Below are 22500 nucleotides of genomic sequence, written 5' to 3'. Positions count from 1 at the left end.
ATAAAATGATTACAGCTCGCTTTTGTCAATAAATGGTTCAGGTAAAAATGTGTATGAAACTATGAACTATCATACATAATAATCAAAGTAAAACTACTGTATGTAATCTTGCCAAAAGGAGGCAAGTCACAACAAAAACAAGCCACATGGTCGATTGCAAAGTCAACTTACATAACGGACCAATTAACTCCATAATTAACCAGTGATACGGTAAGTAAAATTCATGGTCTTTTCAAAAAGCACTTGCACAATCAACAAAATGTTAACAAAGAAAATATTGATGATCACAAGCTTAAGGCATATCTGCAGGTACATAGCATCACCATATTCATCGGTACAAATAGCCTCAGTAATTAACTACATAACTAAGACATCGCAGTTGTGTAAAGGGCCTCCAGATGCCATGATCAAATCATTGACGATTCAGTGTACAGTCATCCTTGGGAAATTTGCAAAGGTATGGTCTTCAATCAATATTAACGGATGAGAAAAGGCAGTGGACGAAGGAGGATGATCGATGTCAGGAACCCAACAGTCCCAGTAGCCAGCATAATGGCAAGAGAAACAACAAAAGAATATCTAATGTAGAGCGTAGCAGGAACTGGGTCACTCAAGCTTCTGAGATCAAACACCAAGTAGTTGATAGAGTAAAGGAAACACATAAAACACTACTGCTTCAGAGGCAAAGAAAGCTTTCCACCACCACCGTCAATCTTCCGCACAAAGATGCGTGTCGGTAAGAACAGATACCTCAGCACAGATCACAACCAACAACAGGAGGACGAGGAACCCAAACACATAGTAGAACCTTCCGAACCAAATACTTGAAAGAATTAACAAAGAACAACTCGATGGATAGTGTTCCAAATACTCTACGGTTCCAATCATTTCTTAGTTGTAACTATTTATAAGCCAAAATTTAAACTTTAGAGTTTTAGTTTTGGTCTTGGACTTGATTTTGGGATTTTCTCATTGTGGTTTATTTTACAACTTTTGTTTTTTAAGTCACTATGTTAAATTATTTTCTATTTGCAAAAACATGGTTTCGTTTTTTCTTCCAAAAAGCCAAAAGATGGGAAGCCAAGGGTAATTTTTTGTAGGGATTTCTCTTAGTATTTGATTGGTTCGAATTGGAAATTGTATTGGCTCGGCCCTTGTGCCAAAGAAACCATCGAGAAAGACAAGATTGCCTACAGATACTGTCATGCATTAGCTGACACGCAGGCTCTATATCCTATGGACATGCACATGTCAGCCTCTCTTACTGCACAGCAGTAACCGTAGAGGATCCACGTCCCACGAAGAAGGGTAAGGGGAAGAAAAGTAGCATAGAGATGCAGAACCACAAGGATAGAAGTGTGAAGAAGAGTGAGATGGGAAGAGCTCCTGTACTATTCCTTTACCGCAGCGTGATTATTTGGATTTTTCATGAAAAGCCAAATGACATATTTGCAAATGAAAAATAATTTATGAATACAAATTTTATATACGTATCCTTAGCGATTAGAGCTGAAAAATAAACTTCAGTGAAAAAATCCCAAAATCAACTCTAAATTTAAGGTTAAAAATTTAAATTTTTACTTATAAGCATAAGCAAAAGCGAAAAGATGTGGGTGTTTGCCTCTTTGTAGCATCTAGGAGCACGTATGTTGTATGCTGTATTCATATGATGCTTAAATTATCTGTTTTTCTTGGAATGATTTTCATAGTAACACATAACATTGTTTTGTATTGATTATATTAGATAAGACTCACTGTGTAAACAAACATGTGCAATTTCAGGATATGTTTATTAATAAAAATCCATGTCTACTCTCACGTGCATGATTACTGTTACACCAAATTCTCCACTGGCACCATAAAACAAACGGAACCACAGACTTTCTACCCTACAGGGAACCTAATCTTTCCAGAGGATAACATCTCGCGATTTGATCTGCAAGGGGAAAAAAAAGAGTTGAGAGAATAAGTGGCCGGACAAAGTTAACGGTGAATTCGTTTGACTATTACACTACCCACAGAAAGTAATTTTGAACACACAAAACAAAAGGGGAGAGTAAACAAGAAAAAGCAGGAAAAAACAACCACCATCCACTGAACCAAAACAATGGAAGTATATTCCATCTACTTCTGTCAACAAATATATTATTTATAAATACTAAAATTTTTACTATTGTATGGGCAGTTTTGGTCCTTGGGTTTATGCCATTTACTTAAGATATGCTGTGATGATATGTTAACAAAAATCTGAGCTCAAGTTCTTTTCCCAGTTGGTCACTTGGTTTACATCCAGTGCCATTTATATCACTTGACACCCTGTTCTAGATGTGCAACAGAGGTTCATCTTATATCTTTCTCCTTTGCAACAAAGCGGTTTGTTATAAAACCACAGATGTTTCCATGTATAATGGTCATGATTCTATATTAACTACTAAAGAGGATTTTAAAAGATAAAATATATCCACACTCGTTGATTCAAATAACCTGACCAGAAAATCAGAACTAGTGATGCTGGATGACAAATTGTCTGGATTCTCACCAACAGATCACAAATTGCAATTTGACTAAAAAAGAGTATTTTTACGCACAATAGCTTATCAGCAGGAATGCCATATATGCAATTTCTGCAAGTCAGGGATCGGTGGATCAAAGTGCGAATAAAGCAATTTCAAGAATTTTTGGTAGTATTACAGTCGTATACCCCTATTACTATGTAAGTACATACAAATGATACTCAACATGCCCACAGAAGAAAAATGCCATCAGCCCACTTTGACCAGCCAACCATGAGGCATCTAGCTCTCCCAGCTAGCTGCATCAATGCATCCAGTCATCGAATCAATCCGCATTCCCCCATCTACCCTTCATACATCAGTGCACACAGATTCTACAGCAACGCAATGAGCTGTTCCTAATAACACCCTGATGGCTATAACGCCATAGCCCTACACTACACTGTTGACAGTTTATCGCCTAAGTCTTAACCTCCATTGTGAAATCGACCTACGTCACTGTGAGACCAGAGAGCTGATTGACATAGTGCAGGAATATAAGGCAAGCTATGTAGGTACCACCTCAAATTGACAATGATTTGGATATTTTATTTCCTGTACTCAATGATTCCATCAATGTAGGAAGCGCTTATCAGTAGCTCTTGTTTGAAGAAAATTTATAAGTAGCTTTGCTGCTGAGGCTACGAATAACTGAATTAGCTAAATCCCCAAAATTGGTACTTCATATTTTACATTTACCATAAAATCTGGCTAATATATAATTTTGATCAAGATAAGTACTAGTCCGTTCTATTTTCATGACATTACACTCTCATACATCAGGAAAAAACAAATCAATCTTTATCAGCTAGTTAAAAGCAGTTGCTTCTTAGAATCAAAATCATGTAAATCATAGAAACCCTGCACAATGATCAACATTTCACACGGCCACAACATTACAATCTACACAATGGGCAAGCAATCGTAGGAAAGAATCTCACCGACGACGGAGGCGAGCACACAAAAATTCACCGGGGGGGACGTGGTGGCTACTGCGTCTTCCGCCGCGGCGGCTGCTTCTCCGAGGCTAACCTGTACATCCAGTACACCTGCGACAAGGTGGGGGAGATCGGAAAGCGTCAGGCGAGGGGACAGGCCGGCCGGCGGATCAGGCATACTGAAGAGGGGAAGCAGATCGCGTGGGGGGGGGGGGGGGGGGGGGGGAGATTGGACCGCGTGGCGTACGAGGGCTAGGACGTGGGCGGCGAGGAGGACGACGACGAAGAGAGGGACGGTGTCCAAGAGGCGCGAGCCGGTCGCCGGCTGCGGCTGCTGCTGCGGCATCGTCGCCGGTGTGGGTGGGTGGGTGGGACGTGCGACGATCGATGGGGGGTTGTGAGCTGTGTGCGCTGTTCGTGTTGGGTTTCTGCTTTTCTGCGTCGTCGTCTCCTTCGGGGTGAAGAAAAAAACTCTGGGATTCATGCCTGGTAATTACGGCTTATATGTGTAAAAATGACAAGAAGTGGCTGTAGTTTAGTGGTGAGAATTCCACGTTGTGGCCGTGGAGACCTGGGCTCGAATCCCAGCAGCCACAAATTCAGCTCTTTTTTACGCCGTGGAATGCTTCTTTACACATTTTTTTTACTAGTTGAGTGCCCATACGTTGTAGGGGAGAAAAAATTTACACCAAAAATTCATATTATGTAAATAATGAAAATAGCTTAAATAACCAATTACAAACGCATTTGTCACATTATAAGAGCATTGCATATAAGCATAAAAGTTTCACGAACTACAGATAAATTGTGCTAAGATAGGGTGGCATTACAGAGTTACAACCGAAATTAGATAGAACATACAAACACATACTTAAACAAATGACACAGTGAATCATAATCTACCAAGCATGCTACATTTTAAATAAAAATGTTCACTTCTTTCAACATTTAAGTTTAGCTTCTAGACATGAGAAAATTAAAATGAAAACATGATTGCATGGAAGAAATGTACAATTTTATTCCATAAAGGTTTGCCCTATCTGCACACGCATTTTCCAAAGAAAAACGTTGTGCTAAGGCCTTTACTAACTATTCAGGCACTCGGTCCAAACTCACATTATATGCACTCAGTTTTTTTACCTGATAATAATAAAGATTAACACAAATTAACAAGGACACATCGTCTTACCTTATTCACGCTTTGCTTTAAGCATGGTTGCTACAGTAATAGGTTGCTCATCAGAGCATATAGCCTATTTAGTCAAATGGTTGATAAGTACTTTGTCCTTAATGGCTAACTTCACAGGTTTGAAGCTACATAAACATAGATATGTCTTAAGAAATGCAATAAGTGAGAAAAATATACATGTAGGCAAAATACATAATGCATGCACTGACTGTAGGTAAAATAGTTAATGGCACTGAAATGCAATAGTATTATGTATGGAAAAAATATTCGTGGTTCAAAAGGATGATTACAATGGAGAAATATGGTAAAATCATCAAAGGTTGCCATACTGACTATACAAGTTGATCAATAACTCTAAAATATAAATAACGATTCCATAAGTGTACATATATTTTAGCCTTATGATCACAAATTCAAATAGAATTGCAAACAAAGTCTACAGTGTTGTAGGCGCTCTTACAAAAGAAAAATAAAGAAATGCCACCAAGAAAATAAAGAAATGCCACCTAATAATGCACGGAAAGTATGTAAGAAAATATAGCAGTTTTAGTTTTCAAATAAACTATGATGGACAACAATAAAAGCAAGAGATGGGTTAATGGCATTTCTCAGCTATGACTAATTCAGCATGGCAGCATCTAATAACCAACACCAGACGACCTAATCATACAAACAAAAAAAAAAACATTCATCCACTCTCACGTTTTGTGTAGCTTTTAGGCGAGCATAAAACTGAACCTATGAAAAAATCATTTTTTATGCAAGATTGTCAACTACAAAAGAAAAACTACAAACTAATCATAATTAAATCCTGTTGCAACGAACGGGAAATATGCTAGTGGTAGTAATTAGTGAAAGTTGCATAAAGAAACATGTTGCTGTGTGTGAAGAGGATAATCTAAGTACAATACTAAATATATATGTGCATGGGACAAAATCAACCTTAGCATTCAGCTCTCCATCAGTACAAGCCACGCCAAGTGAAATTAACTACTTATGTCCTTTCATCTAGTAAAAAACATTGCAGTAGACTGTGCGGTGTGTAGGTGTGAAGTCAAATAGGATGATGAATTGCAACTTGAGAGGGGAAACGGCATATATGCTAAAACTGAATAGTGCGGACACTGATAGAGCCATATCAGGGTAGATAAACATAACAACACATGAAGAATTTCCTTTAGTCCCATCAATTTTGGCTGCCCATCAAGGATACTGAAAAATCAAGAAAAAAATACATGAATTTGAGTACAGTTAAACTAAACCAGCAGTCTGGAAATGGTGGCAACAAAGACACAAGTTTATAGTGACCTCAACAAACCAAGTTTGCAAACTCAAACAATGAGCCCTTTGTGCTCATCTCCGCTTGATGCAAGCTCAACGAGCAACCTGGTGCACACCCTGGTGGACCACATCACGAATCCCATGCCAATCCTCGCTACTGGAAAGGAGGAAGAGGAAAGGGCCAGACAGGTCGGCGTCCACATGGAGGGAGGGGTCGGCGGAGCGGAGCGGGTAGAGGATGGAGAGCGTCTTGCTCCGGATCTGGCGCGTGTTGATGCCGAGCTCATCGAGGAGCGGTGGCTCGTCGTCGAAGGAGGCGCTGGAGCACGGGCGACGGGGGGTCACAGGGGCACGTGACGGCGACCGGGAGGTGCGTGGCCGAGAGGTCGCCGGAGCGTGGGCGGCGGCTGGGGTGCGCGGCCGGGAGGTCGTAAGGGCATGGAAGGAGCGGTGGGCGGTGAGCAGCCGAGAGGTTGCCTGAGTGCGCGCGGCGGGCAGGGCACGTCACCGGACGCGCGGATGAGAAGGCGGTGGAGAAGAAAGAAGCAGCGGGCGGCCACACCGTCTTGAGGCTGGGATGCTTCCACCGACATGGCAATACCTGCCCACATGTCAGGGAGAGAGGGCTGACACCCATGGCCCACACGTCAGCGCCTGCTAGTGGTGGTGGCCAGTCTGCCACCACCACTAGCAATCTTTTAGCAGTAGAGATAAGTAATGATATTAGACATTTTATAGTTGGTTTTCACTTTTATAAATTTAATATAAATCATGAAATGTTTGTATACATCTTATATTTTATTTTGCAATAGTTTTTGTGCATTTTATAATTGGTTTGCAAGCATTCATTTCTATATTTATAATTGTGGTTTCTATCCATTTAACTTTCTCCTCAACAAGCACGTCGGCACCGAAAAGGCTAATTGACACACGCCTTGTCCTTTCGGTCCACTCGTAGACAAAAAGAAAACTCTCCCTGGCCCAAAACAAACGGACCGGTGCATGTAATTCACGCGTAAAGGCCAATCCGCGCGTGTGGGCATTTTTGTTCTTGTTTTTATTTTTTTACTTTACAAAATATATTTTTCTATAGTAAGTTTATACCTATAATTTTTTTTGTGCATATATAATATTTGTATGTTATATATATATATATATAGTTTATGTGTGTAAAGTTTATATATATATATATATACATTTATTTATATGTATATATATATAGTTTACATATATATAGTTTATGTGTGTAAAGTTTGTATGTATAAAATTTATATGTGTAAAGTTATATATATACATTTATTTATATATACATATAGTTACGTGTATGCATATACATGAGAGAACCGATCGCGCGCCCTCCCGGCGAGCGCGCGTGCAAACTAGACCCACCCCGTCTGTTGAATGCAACAATATAGACCTATATGTCTGTTGAATGTAGCTTTAAAAAATTTACTAAGTGGCAACTAATCGACTGGTGGTGTAGCTCAAGAGGTTATAGGTCCAACTCAAACAGCTTTTATCCTAGGTAGGAATATTATGGAAGGGGTAGTTATCCCTAGGTAGGAATATTATGGAAGGGGTAGTTATCCTACATGAAACTTTACATAAGTTGAATAAGAAGAAACAGAATGGGGTGATTTTTAAAATCGATTTTGAGAAGGTTTATGATAAGGTTAATTGGTATTTTGTGCAATAAACCCTACGAATGAAGGGCTTTTCATCCAAATGGTGTCAATGGATTGCTTCTTTTATTCAAGGTGGTCACATTGCAATCAAAGTTAATGACCAAATTGGACCTAATTTTCAAACAAAAAAGGGGTTAAGGCAAGGTGATCCTTTATCTCCAATTCTTTTTAATATAGTTGTGGATATGCTAGCTATATTAATTAAACGGGCAAAGGAAAATGAAGAGGTAGTATGCATTGTTCCTCATCTTATTGATGATGGTTTATCTATTTTGCAGTATGCAGATGATACATTAATTTTTATGGACTATGACATAGAAAAAGCAAAGAATATGAAGTTAATTTTAAATGTCTTTGCTGAATTGTCAGGTCTAAAAATTAATTTTCACAAAAGTGAACTGTTCTGTTTTGAAGAGGCTAAGGTTAATGAGCATTTTTATTCGAATTTGTTTGGATGTAAGGTAGGCAATAGATATCTTGGAATTCCAATGCATTTTAGAAAGCTAAGGAATTCTGATTGCAAGCATATCGAGGAAAGGATGGGGAAAAACTTAGTAGCTGGAAAGGCAAGCTTTTATCGGTTGGTGGGAGATTGGTGTTGATTAATTATGTTCTGTCAAGTTTAGCTATGTTTATGTCATCTTTTTTTGAGATACCAAAAGGTGTTCTTAAAAAATTAGATTTTTATAGATCTTGCTTCTTGTGGCAAAATGATAATCATAAGAAACAGTACAGACTAGCTAAATGGAACTTATTATGTCAACCAAAAGAACAAGGGGGTTTAGAAATACATAACTTAGAAATTCATAACAGTTGTTTGTTGAGTAAGTGGCTTTTTAAATTAATTAATGAGGACGGGGTTTGGCAAAACTTACTCAAAAGGAAGTATCTTAAAAATCAAACAATACCAGATGTGGTCAAAAAACCTGGTGATTCCCATTTCTGGTCAGGTCTTATGAAAGTTAAAGACTCTTACCTTGCTCTGGGATCTTTAATGGTAAATAATGGCTCACAAGTTAGGTTTTGGGAGGATACCTGGATTGGTAATAGATCTTTTAAAGATCAATATCCATCTATATAATATTGTTCGGAAAAAAGGAATTTCTGTTGCAACTGTTTTGTCAACTGTTCCCTTAAATGTATTTTTTTAGAAGATCTTTGTTTGGTAATAGTAGACAACTTTGGTGTAACCTAGTTGCGAGTATTATACATGTTAATCTAAACAATGAAAAGGATGTATTTAGATGGAATCTCCATCAAAATGGCAAGTTTTCAGTTCAATCTATGTATTCTGCCTTAATAAATACTGGTCATTCTTTTAGTAATAAAGGAATATGGAAATTGAAATTACCCCTCAAGATAAAGATTTTCTTGTGGTACTTATTTAAGGGTGTAGTTTTGACAAAAGACAATTTAGCTAAGAGAAACTAGGATGGTAGTTTGAAGTGCTGTTTTTGCATGTATAATGAAACTATACAACATCTGTTCTTTGATTGCCATTATGCTAAATTTATATGGAGATGTGTCTTTATATCCTTGGGGTTGAGATCACCATATAGTATAGATGATTTAGGAGGGTCCTAGTTGTATGGAAAGAGGGTGCAGGTTAAAAATCCGATGTTAATATGAGCATCTGCAATTTGCTAGGCTCTTTGGTTAAGTAGGAATGATGTGATTTTTGACAAATCCCATCCAAAATCATATTTGCAGGTTCTTTTCAGAGTGACGTATTGGCTGCGGGCTTGGGCGATCCTACAAAAGCATGATGAGAGCAAGGAAGCTATTTCTATTGCCTGTCAGAAGCTGAAGATTTTGGCTATGCAAGTGTTTGGACACTTTGGTTGGAGATTTAGCAATAGAATTGAATAATGCATATTGTTTCTCTCTTGCTTAGTGGGTTTTAGGGCTTTATGAATAGACCAATTTCGTTTGTTCGGTAACTATAAACTTTGTAATAAATGGTTGTAGCTTCTTTGAAGTCAATGCTAGATATTAATCCATTATCTAAAAAAATTGCCTTGACGGTATCCGACACATCCCCATTCTTACTTTAAGAGATCTTCCAACAACCAGGAAGGCCAAAAATCGATGTGCTTTGACAACCGCTAAGGTGAGAAACAGATCAGAAAGAAAAAAATCGTCATAAATAAATCACCTCGTCCTCTAGAACGGATGTCGAGGAATCCACCTTCATCCCGTTCGCCACGGTGACCACCATTCCTTCCATCATAGGCCACCACCAAATTCAAGCCCTAACCAAACACCACAAAAAAATCAGCGATCTAAAACCCTAACCAACGTTTCGCAAATCTATCAAAGCCCCCCAAACAAGAAGAGGCTAAAACCCTAACACGTTTCGAAACCAAAAAAAAAAAAAAACTAAACTAAACTAAACAACATTCAACATCATTTATTCCATTCAATTCATCTTCTGATGTGTTTGTCATCTACATAAAAAATATTCTTCCGAGCATGCTCCCATATTTATGGAATATTCCATTCCACTCATGTTGCATACCATAGCAAAACAAGTAATCATTTATTATTGCAGACAAGTAGTACTAATCATGGTGTTGTATATGTAATTGAATAGTGCCACAGACACCTTTTGCATACAAACCAGCAAGAAGCCGTAGCACACACCTAGTATATTATTTGAATAGTGCAATAGACAGACAACTAGTACAAGATATACAATACAAGAAGGTTCTCAAAAAATTAGTACTTCACATTTCTATGCCGATGAACCTTGTGTTGATAAATTAAGCAAAGCATTAGCGCTAGCTATGTACCGATCTCTAAAAATTACCTCAGCACTGGAGCTAGCACTCCGGGGCAACGGCCGGTGAAGTGGAGGACGCCGACGGAGGTGGACAGGATGCGTGGCGCCGATGGAGGGTAAGCACGCATGGAGGTGACGGAGGGGAAACGTGGGGCGCCGCTAGTGGAAGGGACGAAGGTGCGGCGCCAGTGAGAGAGAGGTGGGGAGGCGCCAGTGAGTGAGAGAGAGGGGTGGGGGAAGTGAAGATGGGGTTCCACATGCAGATAGAAAATACGATGGTGAGGACATTGTTTCAATTTTACGAAATTTGAGTAGCATGACTATAAATAGACAAAATATAATGTTATTTATCTAAATACACGTAGCTGCGATGACACAAATCAAATTAGCTCTTTATATAATTACCTTCAACATCGATGAATTCAATATAGTTGTCCCTAGCGTGGAGATTGTTCTCCTCCAAGCGTTGGCTAGCGAGGACGCCCTTTGGTGCTCAGCAGGGGCATTGCGGCGACGTGAGTTTTTCGCAATGGCTATAGTGCTAGCTCCGTAGGAAGGTTTGGCATGGGTGTGTTTTATTTGGTTTGGTTTGGTGGGGGGTGTTTTTTTTCTCCACAGTTTTCTTCCTTTCAAGAAAGAAAAAAAATCGATGTGTAGGATCGGAACAGAGTAAAACACCTATCAGAGGGGAGTGAATGGTAGGTAGATTAAAAACCCATATCTTTTCACGAAAATAAAAGATTACCTTCACAAAATCCTTACCAAAGCCTCCGGTCGCATTGCGTATGTACAACCGATCAGGCCGCTCACATACCCTCGGTCAGACCGCCGTTGAGTGGCCGGTCAGACCGCCAGCCTATCTGCGGTTAGACCGTCGGGATCCTGAAAAAACACCAATCGACAACGCTTCAAGATGTAGATTGAATTTCTCGACTTTTATTGACCAACTAGTGCTTACAAAGTGCATAGAAAGCACTCCTAACAAAAACTTTCGATCTAATATCGAAATAGAGTCGAAACGCTAATTTTCTCTCTCAAACGGCACTAAAAAGCTCACCGGGGGCATACCCCTCGGTACCTATTTATAACCTCGACGTGGCTATGCAAAGCTCACGTATCTAGCATGAATTAGGATTCCCAATCTCGTGGAAAACATATTCTTATCCGTAACTAACCATATCTCTATCTCACCGGTATACTCTCCCGAGGCATCAAGTCACCTACACATGAATAAAACAAAGAAACCATATTCCGAGACCAAGCTATCTCCAACTTGACTCATGATTAGCAAAACAACAGTACCCATACGTATAGAAACCAACTAGAAGTCGAATTCACGAAGAACAAATCCGAAACCGAAAAGGACACTAAAATCTGAAACTGTCGGGGCTGACCTGCCGGTCTGACCGCCTACAAACCTACGGTCTGACCGCAGTTGTTTCAACGGTCTGACCGCCCATATACTTATGGTCTGACCGCCTGGTTAATTATCACAAAAATATTTAACTCGCAAACAATCAATTTGTTCATCACAAAAACATATAGATCGCTCCTTGATCTTACAATCTCCCCCTTGATGAACACATTGGCAAACATATCAAAATTGTTTGTTGTTTTTTGAAGCAACTCCAAAAAACATTTAAAAGAAACATCTTTCACTTTTGAAAAGAAAGATTTTCCCCTTTGAAAAACATGCTTCTATCTCTTTCTCCCCCTTTTGACAATGATTTCATCAAGCGTAGAGTTTATATTCATTAATATCCAAGAGCTTAGCATACACATAGCATATCAAAGTCATGTGTTGCAATAAAAAGAAGATAAATCCATCTATAATATAGCAAGCATGTATTAAAGTATAATCATGAACCAAAGATTTTGCAATTAAGATCAATTCAACAATCAAAATTCATGATTTCAAACGATTTATAATGCAACACTGTTACAGGCACATAGGCTGAAGAATAAATATTAGATATATATACCTATTGCATTTATCACTCTTTCTCAAATTAGCTCTAGTACAAAATTACCAAGAGAATGTTAACATTTATTTGTTTGAGCCTTTTTGCTCATATTTTTCCTCTCAATTATTTCGGGTACGTCCTTATTGTCAAGACTGTTTCCAAGGATTCAGTACCCATTTTTTTCCTCACATCAAATACGTCCTTGTCGTCAAGACTGTCCAAGGATTCGGTATTCATTTCTTTTCTCTCATATATTTTTATTCTCTTGCACAATGAGTAATTTAAAATCTATTTGAGAAATAACAAATGAATAAAACATAAATACAAGCATTTATTGATCAAACCATATGCTAGCATCAATATTGCATAATTTCTTAATTCAAGTATAGAATTTAAGTGCCATACATCATATCCCTATCCCTTAAAAGCAATATCTAAGCTTCATAAAAAGACTAAAATACATATAAGCTATGCTAGAGGCAAATAAACCTTCGTAGTATTGCTAGCATGCACATGAATATACCATATGTATAAACCAAAGCTCTTTTTTTCAATTTTTCTTATTGTCATATTTTGCTTGATAAAATCATAAGGTGCAAAGCTCCCCCTCAAACCATGTTAAAAGGATGAATTATTCCCAATTCTCTATGAAGAAAGGCAAAGCGAGAAGAATCCAACGGTTTAGTAAAAATATCAGCAAGTTGTAATTTTGTATCCAAAAATGTCAATTCAATATCTCACTTCTCAACATGATCCCTCAAAAAGTAAAAACGAATATCAATGTGTTTTGTGCGTGAGTGTTGTACAAGATTCTTAGCAATGTTAGGGCCCGTTTGGCATAGCTCCAGCTCCCAACTCCAACTTAACTGGAGCCGCAGTTGTGTCAAACGGTACAGATTCTAATTTTTTTGAGCGGAGTTGGCGGAGCTTCTCCTGAAAAATGAACTACAGGGGTGAAGCTGGGCTTTTGCTGCTCCACATCTCCACTCCACGCCAAAAGACCCACTACTCTTTATTATTTTATTGTAATTACTTGAATCTACCACTCATGCTACTATATATTATTAGTAAATATTTATAATGTGTGCTAACTATCATATAGTATTTTATAACCATATAGTTGTGTTGTTGAAGTTCAAAAGAAAAATAATCAGTATTCAATTACATGAAAAGAAACATAATTAAATTATGGTTTAATCATGACTACCAGACCGCTCGCATACCCTCGGTCAAACCGCCGTTGAGTGGCCGGTCAGACCGCCAGCCTATGCGGTTAGACCGTCGGGATTCTGGAAAAACGCCAATCAACAACGCTTCAAGATATAGATTGAATCTCTCGACTTTTATTCATCAGCTAGTGCTTACAAAGTGCATAGAAAGCACTCTCAACAAAAACTTTCAATCCAATATCGATCTAATATCGAAATAGAGTCGAAACCCTAATTTTCTCTCTCAAACAACACCAAAAAGCTCACCGGGGACCTACGTCTCGGTACCTATTTATACCTCGACGTGGCAATGCAAAGCCCACGTATCTAGCACGAATTAGGACTCCCAATCTCGTGGGAAACCTATCCTTATCCATAACTAACCATATCTCTATCTCTAATACAACAAATCTTCTTAAATCTGAATTCTATCCTAATTCAACTCCATATTCCATACGCATACAATATCTCCATCGTATGCCATATGGAATCTTCACCAACCACGTGCATTGAACTCTAGCCTAAGTATCCCGCATGATATCTTGACCACCGGACGTCATCTTATCTCCAAGTTGACTCTCGATCCATCACCGGTATACTCTCCCGAGACATCAAGTCACCTACATATGAATAAAACAAAGAAATCATATTCCAAGACCAAGCTATCTCCAACTTGACTCATGATTAGCAAAACAACAGTATCCAATACGTCTAGAAATCAACTAGAAGTCGAATTCACGAAGAACAAATCCAAAACCGAAAAGAACACCGAAATCTGAAACCGTCGGGGCTGACCCGCCGGTCTGATCGCCTACATACCTGCGGTCTGACCGCAATTGTCTCAACGGTCTGACTGCCCGTACACCTGCGGTCTGACCGCCCAGTCAATTATCAAAAAACATTTAACTCACAAGCCACCAATTTGTTCATCCAAAAATACGTAGATGACTTCTTGATCTTACACGATGAATTCGTCCTTTTCAACTTGTTAAGACAAACCAATAATTTACTACTGGATTACGTGATGCACTGGTACAAATTTGGGCGGAAAAAATGGAAAAAGAATAAACAAACCAATGTCCTCGTCGCATGTATTTGAAAATTCTCCGTATATTTGGATATTTAGGTTTGGCACCATTCGAATCAGATGAAAGCGAGAGATTTTCAGTGGCATTGGAAACGATGCGCACAAATTTGAAAAATCGGTTTAGTTCAATTCTCTTAAAAGTTACTCCCTCCATCCTAAAATAAACCAATATTTTGTTTGACAATTCGTCTTATTTATCTTTTTGGCGATTAACATTTTTGTTTTTATTAGATGATAAATTATGAATAGTATTTTAGATGTGACTATTTTTTAATTTCTTGAAAATTTTTAAAATAAGACGGATAGTCAAATGCTGGGCACGAAAACCGAAAGTTTGGTTTATTAATGGAAGGATGGAGTACGTAGAGAGTATTTTATAAAAAAACACATCTGTAGTAGCTTGAAAAAGTTGCTTCGCACCAATCGAACAAGTAGCTCAGCCGATTTATGGTTGTGCAGAGTGGAACCTTTTGGTATATAGATTTCATAGAAAATAACAAAGTTTTGGAAAATTCTCAATGTTTACTTCTCTCTTATAAAGAAAATGTTAATCTTAGTCTAGCTGTCTAATTACGGATCCCATAAAGCATGAGCGTATCCAAGGGATGGTCTCGGGACCAACAAAAAAAATTATTCCAAGACATATATATGTGTAAAAAGACAGAAGGATCATATGAAGAGCAAAATAAAAAAGAAGAAAATTTTCTTTAATAATTTGTGATGGTGAATTTTTTTGATGATTTTATACCTATATTATATTTTTGAGATGATATATTTACGATATTTAAAACTACTTAAATTAGAGCAACCTTAATGTATATGTTGAGAGTGGTACTGCCTGGGCTCCTCAATCAGGTGGTGAGAGTAATTCACACTCATCACTAAGTAGGGGTGGACAGAAAGTTCGTGGCTCGTTAGCTCGCTTGACTCGTGACAAATTCGGTCCGGCTCGACTTAGCTCATTTCATTTTTCTAACGAGCCGAGCTGGCTTGTGAGCTGCTCGCGAGCCTAACGAGCTAGACCAAAGATACAAGATTCACCGGCGTTCATTGATTTCACCTTGGAATATATGTGTTCAGTACTTCATAGGTTCACCATGTGATTTATTGGTTCAAACTTTAATATTTAAATACAATTTCATATGATTTGCATGTTTGAAATAAAAATTTGCTTGTATAAGCTATTAAAACATTATTTAGGTTAACTTTCTATGCATGGCTCACGAGCCTAACGAGCCAGCTCGAACTTTATAACGAGCCAAGCCGAGCTGGTTTTTAGCTCGTTACGATAATGAGCCAAGCCGAGCTAGCTCGTTATCTTAACGAGCTGGACCGAGCTGAGCTGGCTCGTTATCCAGCCCTACCACTAAGGGTGTAAGGGGCTGACCCGCCAACCTACTTATAGACCATTTACAGGCCTATAAGTGGGTTCGCGGGCTAGCTCACTTACACTCCTATACACCACAATGTATAAGTGTACTAGAAGTGATTTAAGGTGAGATCCACTATAAGAAAAATTATTAATTCTCACTCACATACACAGCCAAAAATATTATATATTTGCTTATCGTTGGCAATAAGGTAACAACCAGGCAGTTATTACCTCCTTTCACCATGTATGTTGCTGGGTAAGAAGACAACATTTATTTCTTACTACTTGTTCTTTTTCTATTGTAGTTGTCTTTAGATCACCTAAACATACACAAATACACTGCTGCGATAAAAAAAAATACTGCTCTCTTCGTCTCTAGATGTTTGATGATGTTGATTTTTTTATAATATTTGATTATTCGTTTTATTAAAAAACTTACATAATTATAATTATTTTTATATCATTTTATTATTGTTAAATATACTTTTATGTATATATATAGATTTACATATTTAATAAAAAATAATTTGAATAAGATGAATAGTGAATCGTGTATAAAAAAGTTTACTGGATGAACGTAGTAAAATTCTGTATTACTCCGGGTTGGCTAGGCGTGAATGGATGACGAGAGCTTTTTCTTGTGGCCGTTAAGCCCACGGATTCGCCGGCCGGCCGCCGCCGCCGCGAAATGCGTCCCTTCCTTCACGCCTCCCTCCTCCCGCCACCTCCAGCCCCCGCCCGCGGCCCACTCCTCCTCTCCAGTTGCCTCCGTAGCACCAGCAGCAGCAGCTACCCCCTCCTCCACCACCACCGACCCTCCCGGCCGTGGCTGCACCACGCGCTCTTCCTCGCCGCGCTCGCGCTCGCGCTCTCGCTCTCGCTTTCTGCTCCTTCCCGTTCTGCGGAAGAGCCTCGGAATCCGAAAGCTCTGTACCCCTGCGAGGACGTCGGGAGCTACTACGCGGGCGTAGACGGCCTCGCCGGCGACGAGCTGTTGGCGAAGCTCCGCGCCGTCGTTTCCCCTCACGTCGCTCTACGCTATAAAGATGTGGGGTTTTTTTTTTTTGCCTTCAGCTTGTTACACCTTAATTTGGTCATCTATGTTCCGATTTGTTAATTCTTGCCTAAAATTTTTAGCAGGTGTGGGATGCGCTCAAGATTCTTGATGCAGCTGATGCACAGCACCCTGAGGCGTCCTCTGACGTGTATGATACTCTGAAGAAGTTTGTATATTCGAATCCAATGCCTGACATGCATTGGCGAAATTCAGCTGTGGTTGTGAACTGGTTTAATTAGTGCATGATTCTTTTGGCTGGCAGGATTGAGATATACTCGCAGAGAGCTGTGCCGAAGATCTTAGCAGGCAAGCCAGACGGATGGAACAGTGAGTGAGTCGCATTCGTGATTCGTGAAGTTGTTTGGATTCACATGTCAACAGGACATGATGAGTGTGTGTGTGTGTGTGCCTTTTTTTCTTCAGGTTTTTGTTTGGTTGCATCATCGTGTATTTTTGCTGTACAGGAGAACACCTCTGGCCTCGATCATATGGCTTAACAAATGGGCCTTCGCTGACTGATCTGCACAATATTCGCCCTGCAGATGTTAATGGTAAGTTGGTTTTGGTACTACTTGGTCCAAAGTGTTTTTTTAATGAGTATTATCTCCCGCTGCGGAATAATTAACTTTTTGTCACTTTTACGAATGGTGATATCATATTTGCCACTGAACCCACATGTTATAGATAGCGAGTGACAAATCTGTTATTATCCAATTTTAAGAGTAACAAATAGTTAAATGACCCGATTGAATGCTACTACACAATTTGAAGTTCGGATATTCAACTTTCTGAATATATTAGCCAAAGTCATCGAAACAGAAATGAACTATACTGGACTTTTTATATAATTTTTTGAACATATTGTAATAGCTATATAAAATGAAAATTCTGTTTTCAGTAAACTCATCAAGGGGAAACAAGTATTATGGACAATGTGCTGCCACAGCAATAAAATGTGTCAGACCTGCAAACCGTGAAGCTGCACCTGACACAGAGACAGATAATGAAAGATGGGTACCTCCTTCAAAGGTGCAAAAATTTTATGGTGTGAACAATCATAAGTACATGCTATTTCAGAAGGTTATTAAAGTTGCAGGAAATGAGAATTTTACTTATGTTTAATTCTCATGAGGCACATAATTTGCAATAAAATAAGACATTTAGTTATTTGAATCATACTAAGCTAGTAGATGGGATGTGGAATGATACTTCTGCAAGTTGAATAGTATATGAACACCAGTAATAGTGCCTTCCAGTTCCAGATTTAGGTTTCAGTGCTTACCACATTAATGTCTCCCTTTGCTTTCTACAGGTGCGTGGAGATGTATCTAGGTCCCTGATGTACATGGCAGCAAGTTATGGATCTGACCAGAAAGATGGAGCTCCACATTTGGAACTTTCTGATTCACCAAGTATACGTAAGTAGTTCCTCAAAATGGAAGGTATTTATATATTTGCTTTCGAGGATATATTTAGTAAAAATTAACATTGGGTGAAAATTGAAAAAAAATGTTTTGTTCATCAAATTAACATGGCAAAAATACGAAAACAAGAGAAAATAGTCCAAGTAATATTGAACCATCTTAGAATTTTCTATTTAAATTATGAAGAGTTGGAGGAATGAAAAAGATATAAATTAATGTGAAGCACTATATTATCATCTGATTTTTTTGTTCCCATTTCCTGTTGACTTATTGTTTGATCAGGCATAGTTCTTTTCTGTTCCGAATACTAGTCAAAACAAAGTTGTGCTTCTCATCAGTCACCTAAGGGCAACAAGCATTTAAAATTATGAGGTGTTTATATTTGCTTATACCAGATAACTGCTGTCTGGCTAAGTCATTTGTACTAGTGATGTAGCTTGCATGGAGCAAGGCTTTATTGTGACCAGTAATTTCAAAAACCTATATAAATACAAAAGAAAGGGTATCCCTTAGTTACCAACTGGATTGTCTCACTCTGAATCTTTTCTTTTTTTTCATTTCTTCCATGATGCGGTATTCCTTTTATTACCAAGTACACGGCTCTAATCCTAGTTGGTAAGCTAAGAAAAGGGAAAGGATGATTGATCCTTCCCATCCAACAAGAGCAATGATTGATACAGTAACACAGCAAGAACTATAACTCTATTAAATCTGGTCTGTAATGTAAAATGTACTGCATAAATTAGTTGAGTCCATACTAAGTATTGAGATTATGGTTGTGCATTCATAATTATATTGTGACTAATAACAGTAGATTATTACTAATGTAAAACTATTTTTCTTATTTTAGAAGGCAGGAAAATGGGTCTCCTTTCAGATCTTCTAAGGTGGCACGAACTTGATCCACCATCAAAGTCAGAGCAACTTAGGAACAATCGGGTTTGCAGCCTGTACCAGCATAATCGAAACCCTTTCGTTGACCATCCAGAATATGCAGATCTTATATGGGGTAACTCCCTTGGTGACAGTTCAAGTTTGGTCAGAACATTACCGAAGGCCTGGGTAAATGAGTTCCACTATGAAAACAAAGGCAAAGATGAGAATGAGGTATGGAGTCCACTGCTTCAACGATTTCTGCTTCTTTTCTCTGGTTTTTCCTTGTGCTATTAATAACTTACTTGCATACGCTAAGTACATCGTGCACTCTGCCAGGGGTCAATCAATTTAAATATAAGTTCAACATGTGCATTAAGTACATACCATAACTGAGAAAGGTTAACCATAGATATAGTTATGCAGATTCGGGGGTGATCGGGAAAAATCCAAACGACATATTTGCAAATAAAAATAATTTGTGAATAAAATTTTTATATACGTATACTTAGCGATTTAAAAATCAATGCTGGAAAATAAACTTCACAAATTAACTCTAAATTTAAGATTGAAAATTTAAATTTTGGCTTATAAGCAAAAGCAAAAGATGGGGTGAAAAGAATAGTCTTACTAGGTACATCATGGCTAGCTTGTGGAGTGATCTTGCTTAGGGGCGCTAGGGAACAGGATCCTCTGAAGTAGAGTTTGAGGCATGTGGTTATTGACATGTGGATATATGGGCAATTGATCCCATATATCAGTGATCATATCATGTTGTACAATAACGTTAGAGGAGCTGCTTCCCGGGCACGAGAATATGCAAGCATCCATGTCTAGACAAACACTTTGCCTTTGTCATCTCTCAAGTATGACAACTTATAGCCCCACAAATTCTTCTATTGAACTGGGTGTCCTTGAACAGTGCAGCTTGTGAAACCAACATGGGGAAGGAAGTCTAGTTACCTGCCTCCATTTGCTTAGAAACTAATCGAATTTAAGCCAACATTAGCTTAAACTGCCGCATGCTAAATTAATACGATCCTCTAAAAGTTTTACAATGTCTCTCTCTATACCAGTAATTCTCATCTTAGTTTACTAGGTTATACCCAAAATTCATTCTTAACAAAACTAACAGAGGATTCCATTTCCTTGCAGTTTGTTGAGCTGGTGGTACACACGTCCTTAGATGCAAAAGATCTTATGCTCGTCCTGTATAATGGAGCAAACGGACGAATGTACAACTCTCTGAATCTAGATGATAAGGATGGCCATAGCATTGCCGAAAGCAGTCTCGGTTCTAGTTATTTGATCTACACGATATTCATCACTCTTCAAAATGGACCGGCTGATGGCATAGCTCTTGTCTGTAAAAACGGAAACGGAAACGAAGTCTTGGATTTTCTCTCCTACGAAGGCAGCATGGAAGCACTGGATGGACCAGCCAAGGGCATGGTCTCTGTAGACATAGGGATCAAGGAGACAGATGAGTCATCTCAGAATGACTCGTTGGGACTTACTGGGAACAAGATTGGCGACTTTGCATGGAGAAGGATAGAAGGCTATGCAACCCCTGGGAAGTTGAATGCTAGGCAGATGTTTTAGAGCCATTTTACTTTGGTGCAAATTCATGTCTATTGGTGTTGATTATTTGTGGCCTTTATATACTCCCTCCATCCTTCTTGTCCTAAATCGGACTTTTAAGACAAGATTACATCAAAATTTTAAAATTCTGACTATCAATGATTTCTCAAATACTTAGTTTAAATGCAAAGAAATAGTATGCATAGATTTGTCTAAAAAAGTAATATCATAATATTGTAAATTTATTGGATATTATAAATTTATTTTAATATAAAATTGATCATTAGGATTTAAAACGTTTGAGTGGCTCCTGCTTTGAATGTAATATTATTTTTTTCCCTGTTGTTTCTCCTGTCTATCCGCTGCCATTGCTATACTTAATTTGGTTCTGTTATTTTTGATAGATGAAGATGAAATAACATATGATTCTTTGATAGCTATTTAATGGTGTAAATGATGTAATTAATTACTGTAAAGTTAAAATTTTAATTTAAAATATTCGTTTGACAGATAAAAAGCGTGTGCACAGAAGTCAAAAAAATGTCTTGAGATATTGCCCAAAAAAAGTTTCCTAATGAAGAAGATTGGAGAGAAAGAAACATTATACGGAGTAGAGTGATAGGTGTGGCCGAGGCTACAGAACGTACTGTTCGGGTACAAAATAGGCTTAAAACCTAGGTATCATCGTATCAGGCTTGGCACCTACTCATCCCAACTTTATCCTATTTACAAGCATTTCTACTACCTTCGTTACCATGTTGATGCCACATAGAACTAGAACTACCATGTATTAGACCCAAGGTTGTAACTTATCCGGTTTGAATAGTTGAAGGATGAAAGTTATCTGGTATTGAAATTTAGGTGGCAATTCATACTTTTGCAATAGTTGAGGGGGTTAAATCAGACTTAACCAACCTTTTAAGTGAAGACCGCTGAGGGTTCAGTCAGACCGCGTGGTATGGTCTGGTCCTAATAACTAGGGTGCTATGTAGTAAATACAAATTAGATAATGGTTCTAATAGGATGATTGAACTATGCTTTTAAGTGAAAAGGATGGCTAAACCCATGTCCAATATAAACTATGGTCAAAATGTCTACGCCGATGGTGCTGTTAGTCTATAAAAAAATTGATTACATCATCGTGCCTAATGACATCATAGGCACTGTCACAGCCGTGACATTATAGTGCCCACCACCAGGTCACATGAAAACGACAAAAGGCGGACGGTTCATTAACTATTCGTCGCTTTTAAGATTGGATGATAACAGATTAGTTATACGCTATCTATTATACATGAGCTCTTAAGTATCTATGACATATGGATCCAATAGCAAATCTGTTATCACCACCCGTAAGAGTGATAAAAAGTTAATTATACCATAGAGAGACCACTTAAACAGTTTTAAAGATGTCGGAGTTGCATTCTAGAGAAATTTTTACATATGTACGAGATAGACTGAATTTACCAAAAAGCAGTGAGCATAAACCCAAAGTTACACTTAGGCT

At 38.3% G+C, this 22500-nt stretch overlaps 1 protein-coding gene, 2 long non-coding RNA genes and 1 other non-coding gene across 4 annotated transcripts; 2 read left to right on the top strand and 2 right to left on the bottom strand.

The window, feature by feature from the left end:
- Positions 1-1764: 1764 nt before the first annotated feature.
- LOC107303610 lies at positions 1765-3876 on the bottom strand. The gene is made up of 3 exons (XR_005811136.1): positions 3738-3876; positions 3494-3601; positions 1765-1936 (listed from the first exon to the last, which is right to left on the bottom strand). It is a non-coding gene; the product is annotated as an uncharacterized LOC107303610 (long non-coding RNA).
- Positions 3877-4014: 138 nt separating this feature from the next.
- On the top strand, positions 4015-4086 carry TRNAH-GUG. Its single transcript has one exon. It is a non-coding gene; the product is annotated as a tRNA-His (tRNA).
- Positions 4087-5573: 1487 nt separating this feature from the next.
- On the bottom strand, positions 5574-6505 carry LOC102722368. Its single transcript, XR_423167.3, has 2 exons — positions 5988-6505; positions 5574-5891 (listed from the first exon to the last, which is right to left on the bottom strand). It is a non-coding gene; the product is annotated as an uncharacterized LOC102722368 (long non-coding RNA).
- Positions 6506-16694: 10189 nt separating this feature from the next.
- Positions 16695-21159, top strand: LOC102719451 (extracellular ribonuclease-like). Its single transcript, XM_015843565.2, has 8 exons — positions 16695-17106; positions 17199-17263; positions 17378-17442; positions 17580-17666; positions 18014-18144; positions 18428-18533; positions 19390-19646; positions 20568-21159. Exons 1-8 carry the CDS (start codon positions 16747-16749, stop codon positions 21012-21014), a joined length of 1518 nt encoding a protein of 505 aa, XP_015699051.1. The 5' UTR covers positions 16695-16746; the 3' UTR covers positions 21015-21159.
- The last annotated feature ends 1341 nt before the right edge of the window (positions 21160-22500 follow it).

This window comes from Oryza brachyantha, chromosome 2 (genome assembly GCF_000231095.2).
Source record: "Oryza brachyantha chromosome 2, ObraRS2, whole genome shotgun sequence".
In the NCBI taxonomy this organism is placed as follows: domain Eukaryota; kingdom Viridiplantae; phylum Streptophyta; class Magnoliopsida; order Poales; family Poaceae; genus Oryza; species Oryza brachyantha.
The sequence above is the reverse complement of the archived record's forward strand: the minus strand, read 5'-3'. Positions and strand labels throughout refer to the sequence as shown.

Excerpts from the sequence above, each read along its gene's own strand:
- LOC102719451 (XM_015843565.2), top strand. The coding sequence starts at position 16,747 with ATGCGTCCCTTCCTTCACGCCTCCCTCCTCCCGCCACCTCCAGCCCCC. Across the intron at positions 17,667-18,013 it reads TCGCCCTGCAGATGTTAATG|TAAACTCATCAAGGGGAAAC; the intron begins GTAAGTTGGTTT and ends TTCTGTTTTCAG. Across the intron at positions 18,534-19,389 it reads TTCTGATTCACCAAGTATAC|AAGGCAGGAAAATGGGTCTC; the intron begins GTAAGTAGTTCC and ends TTCTTATTTTAG.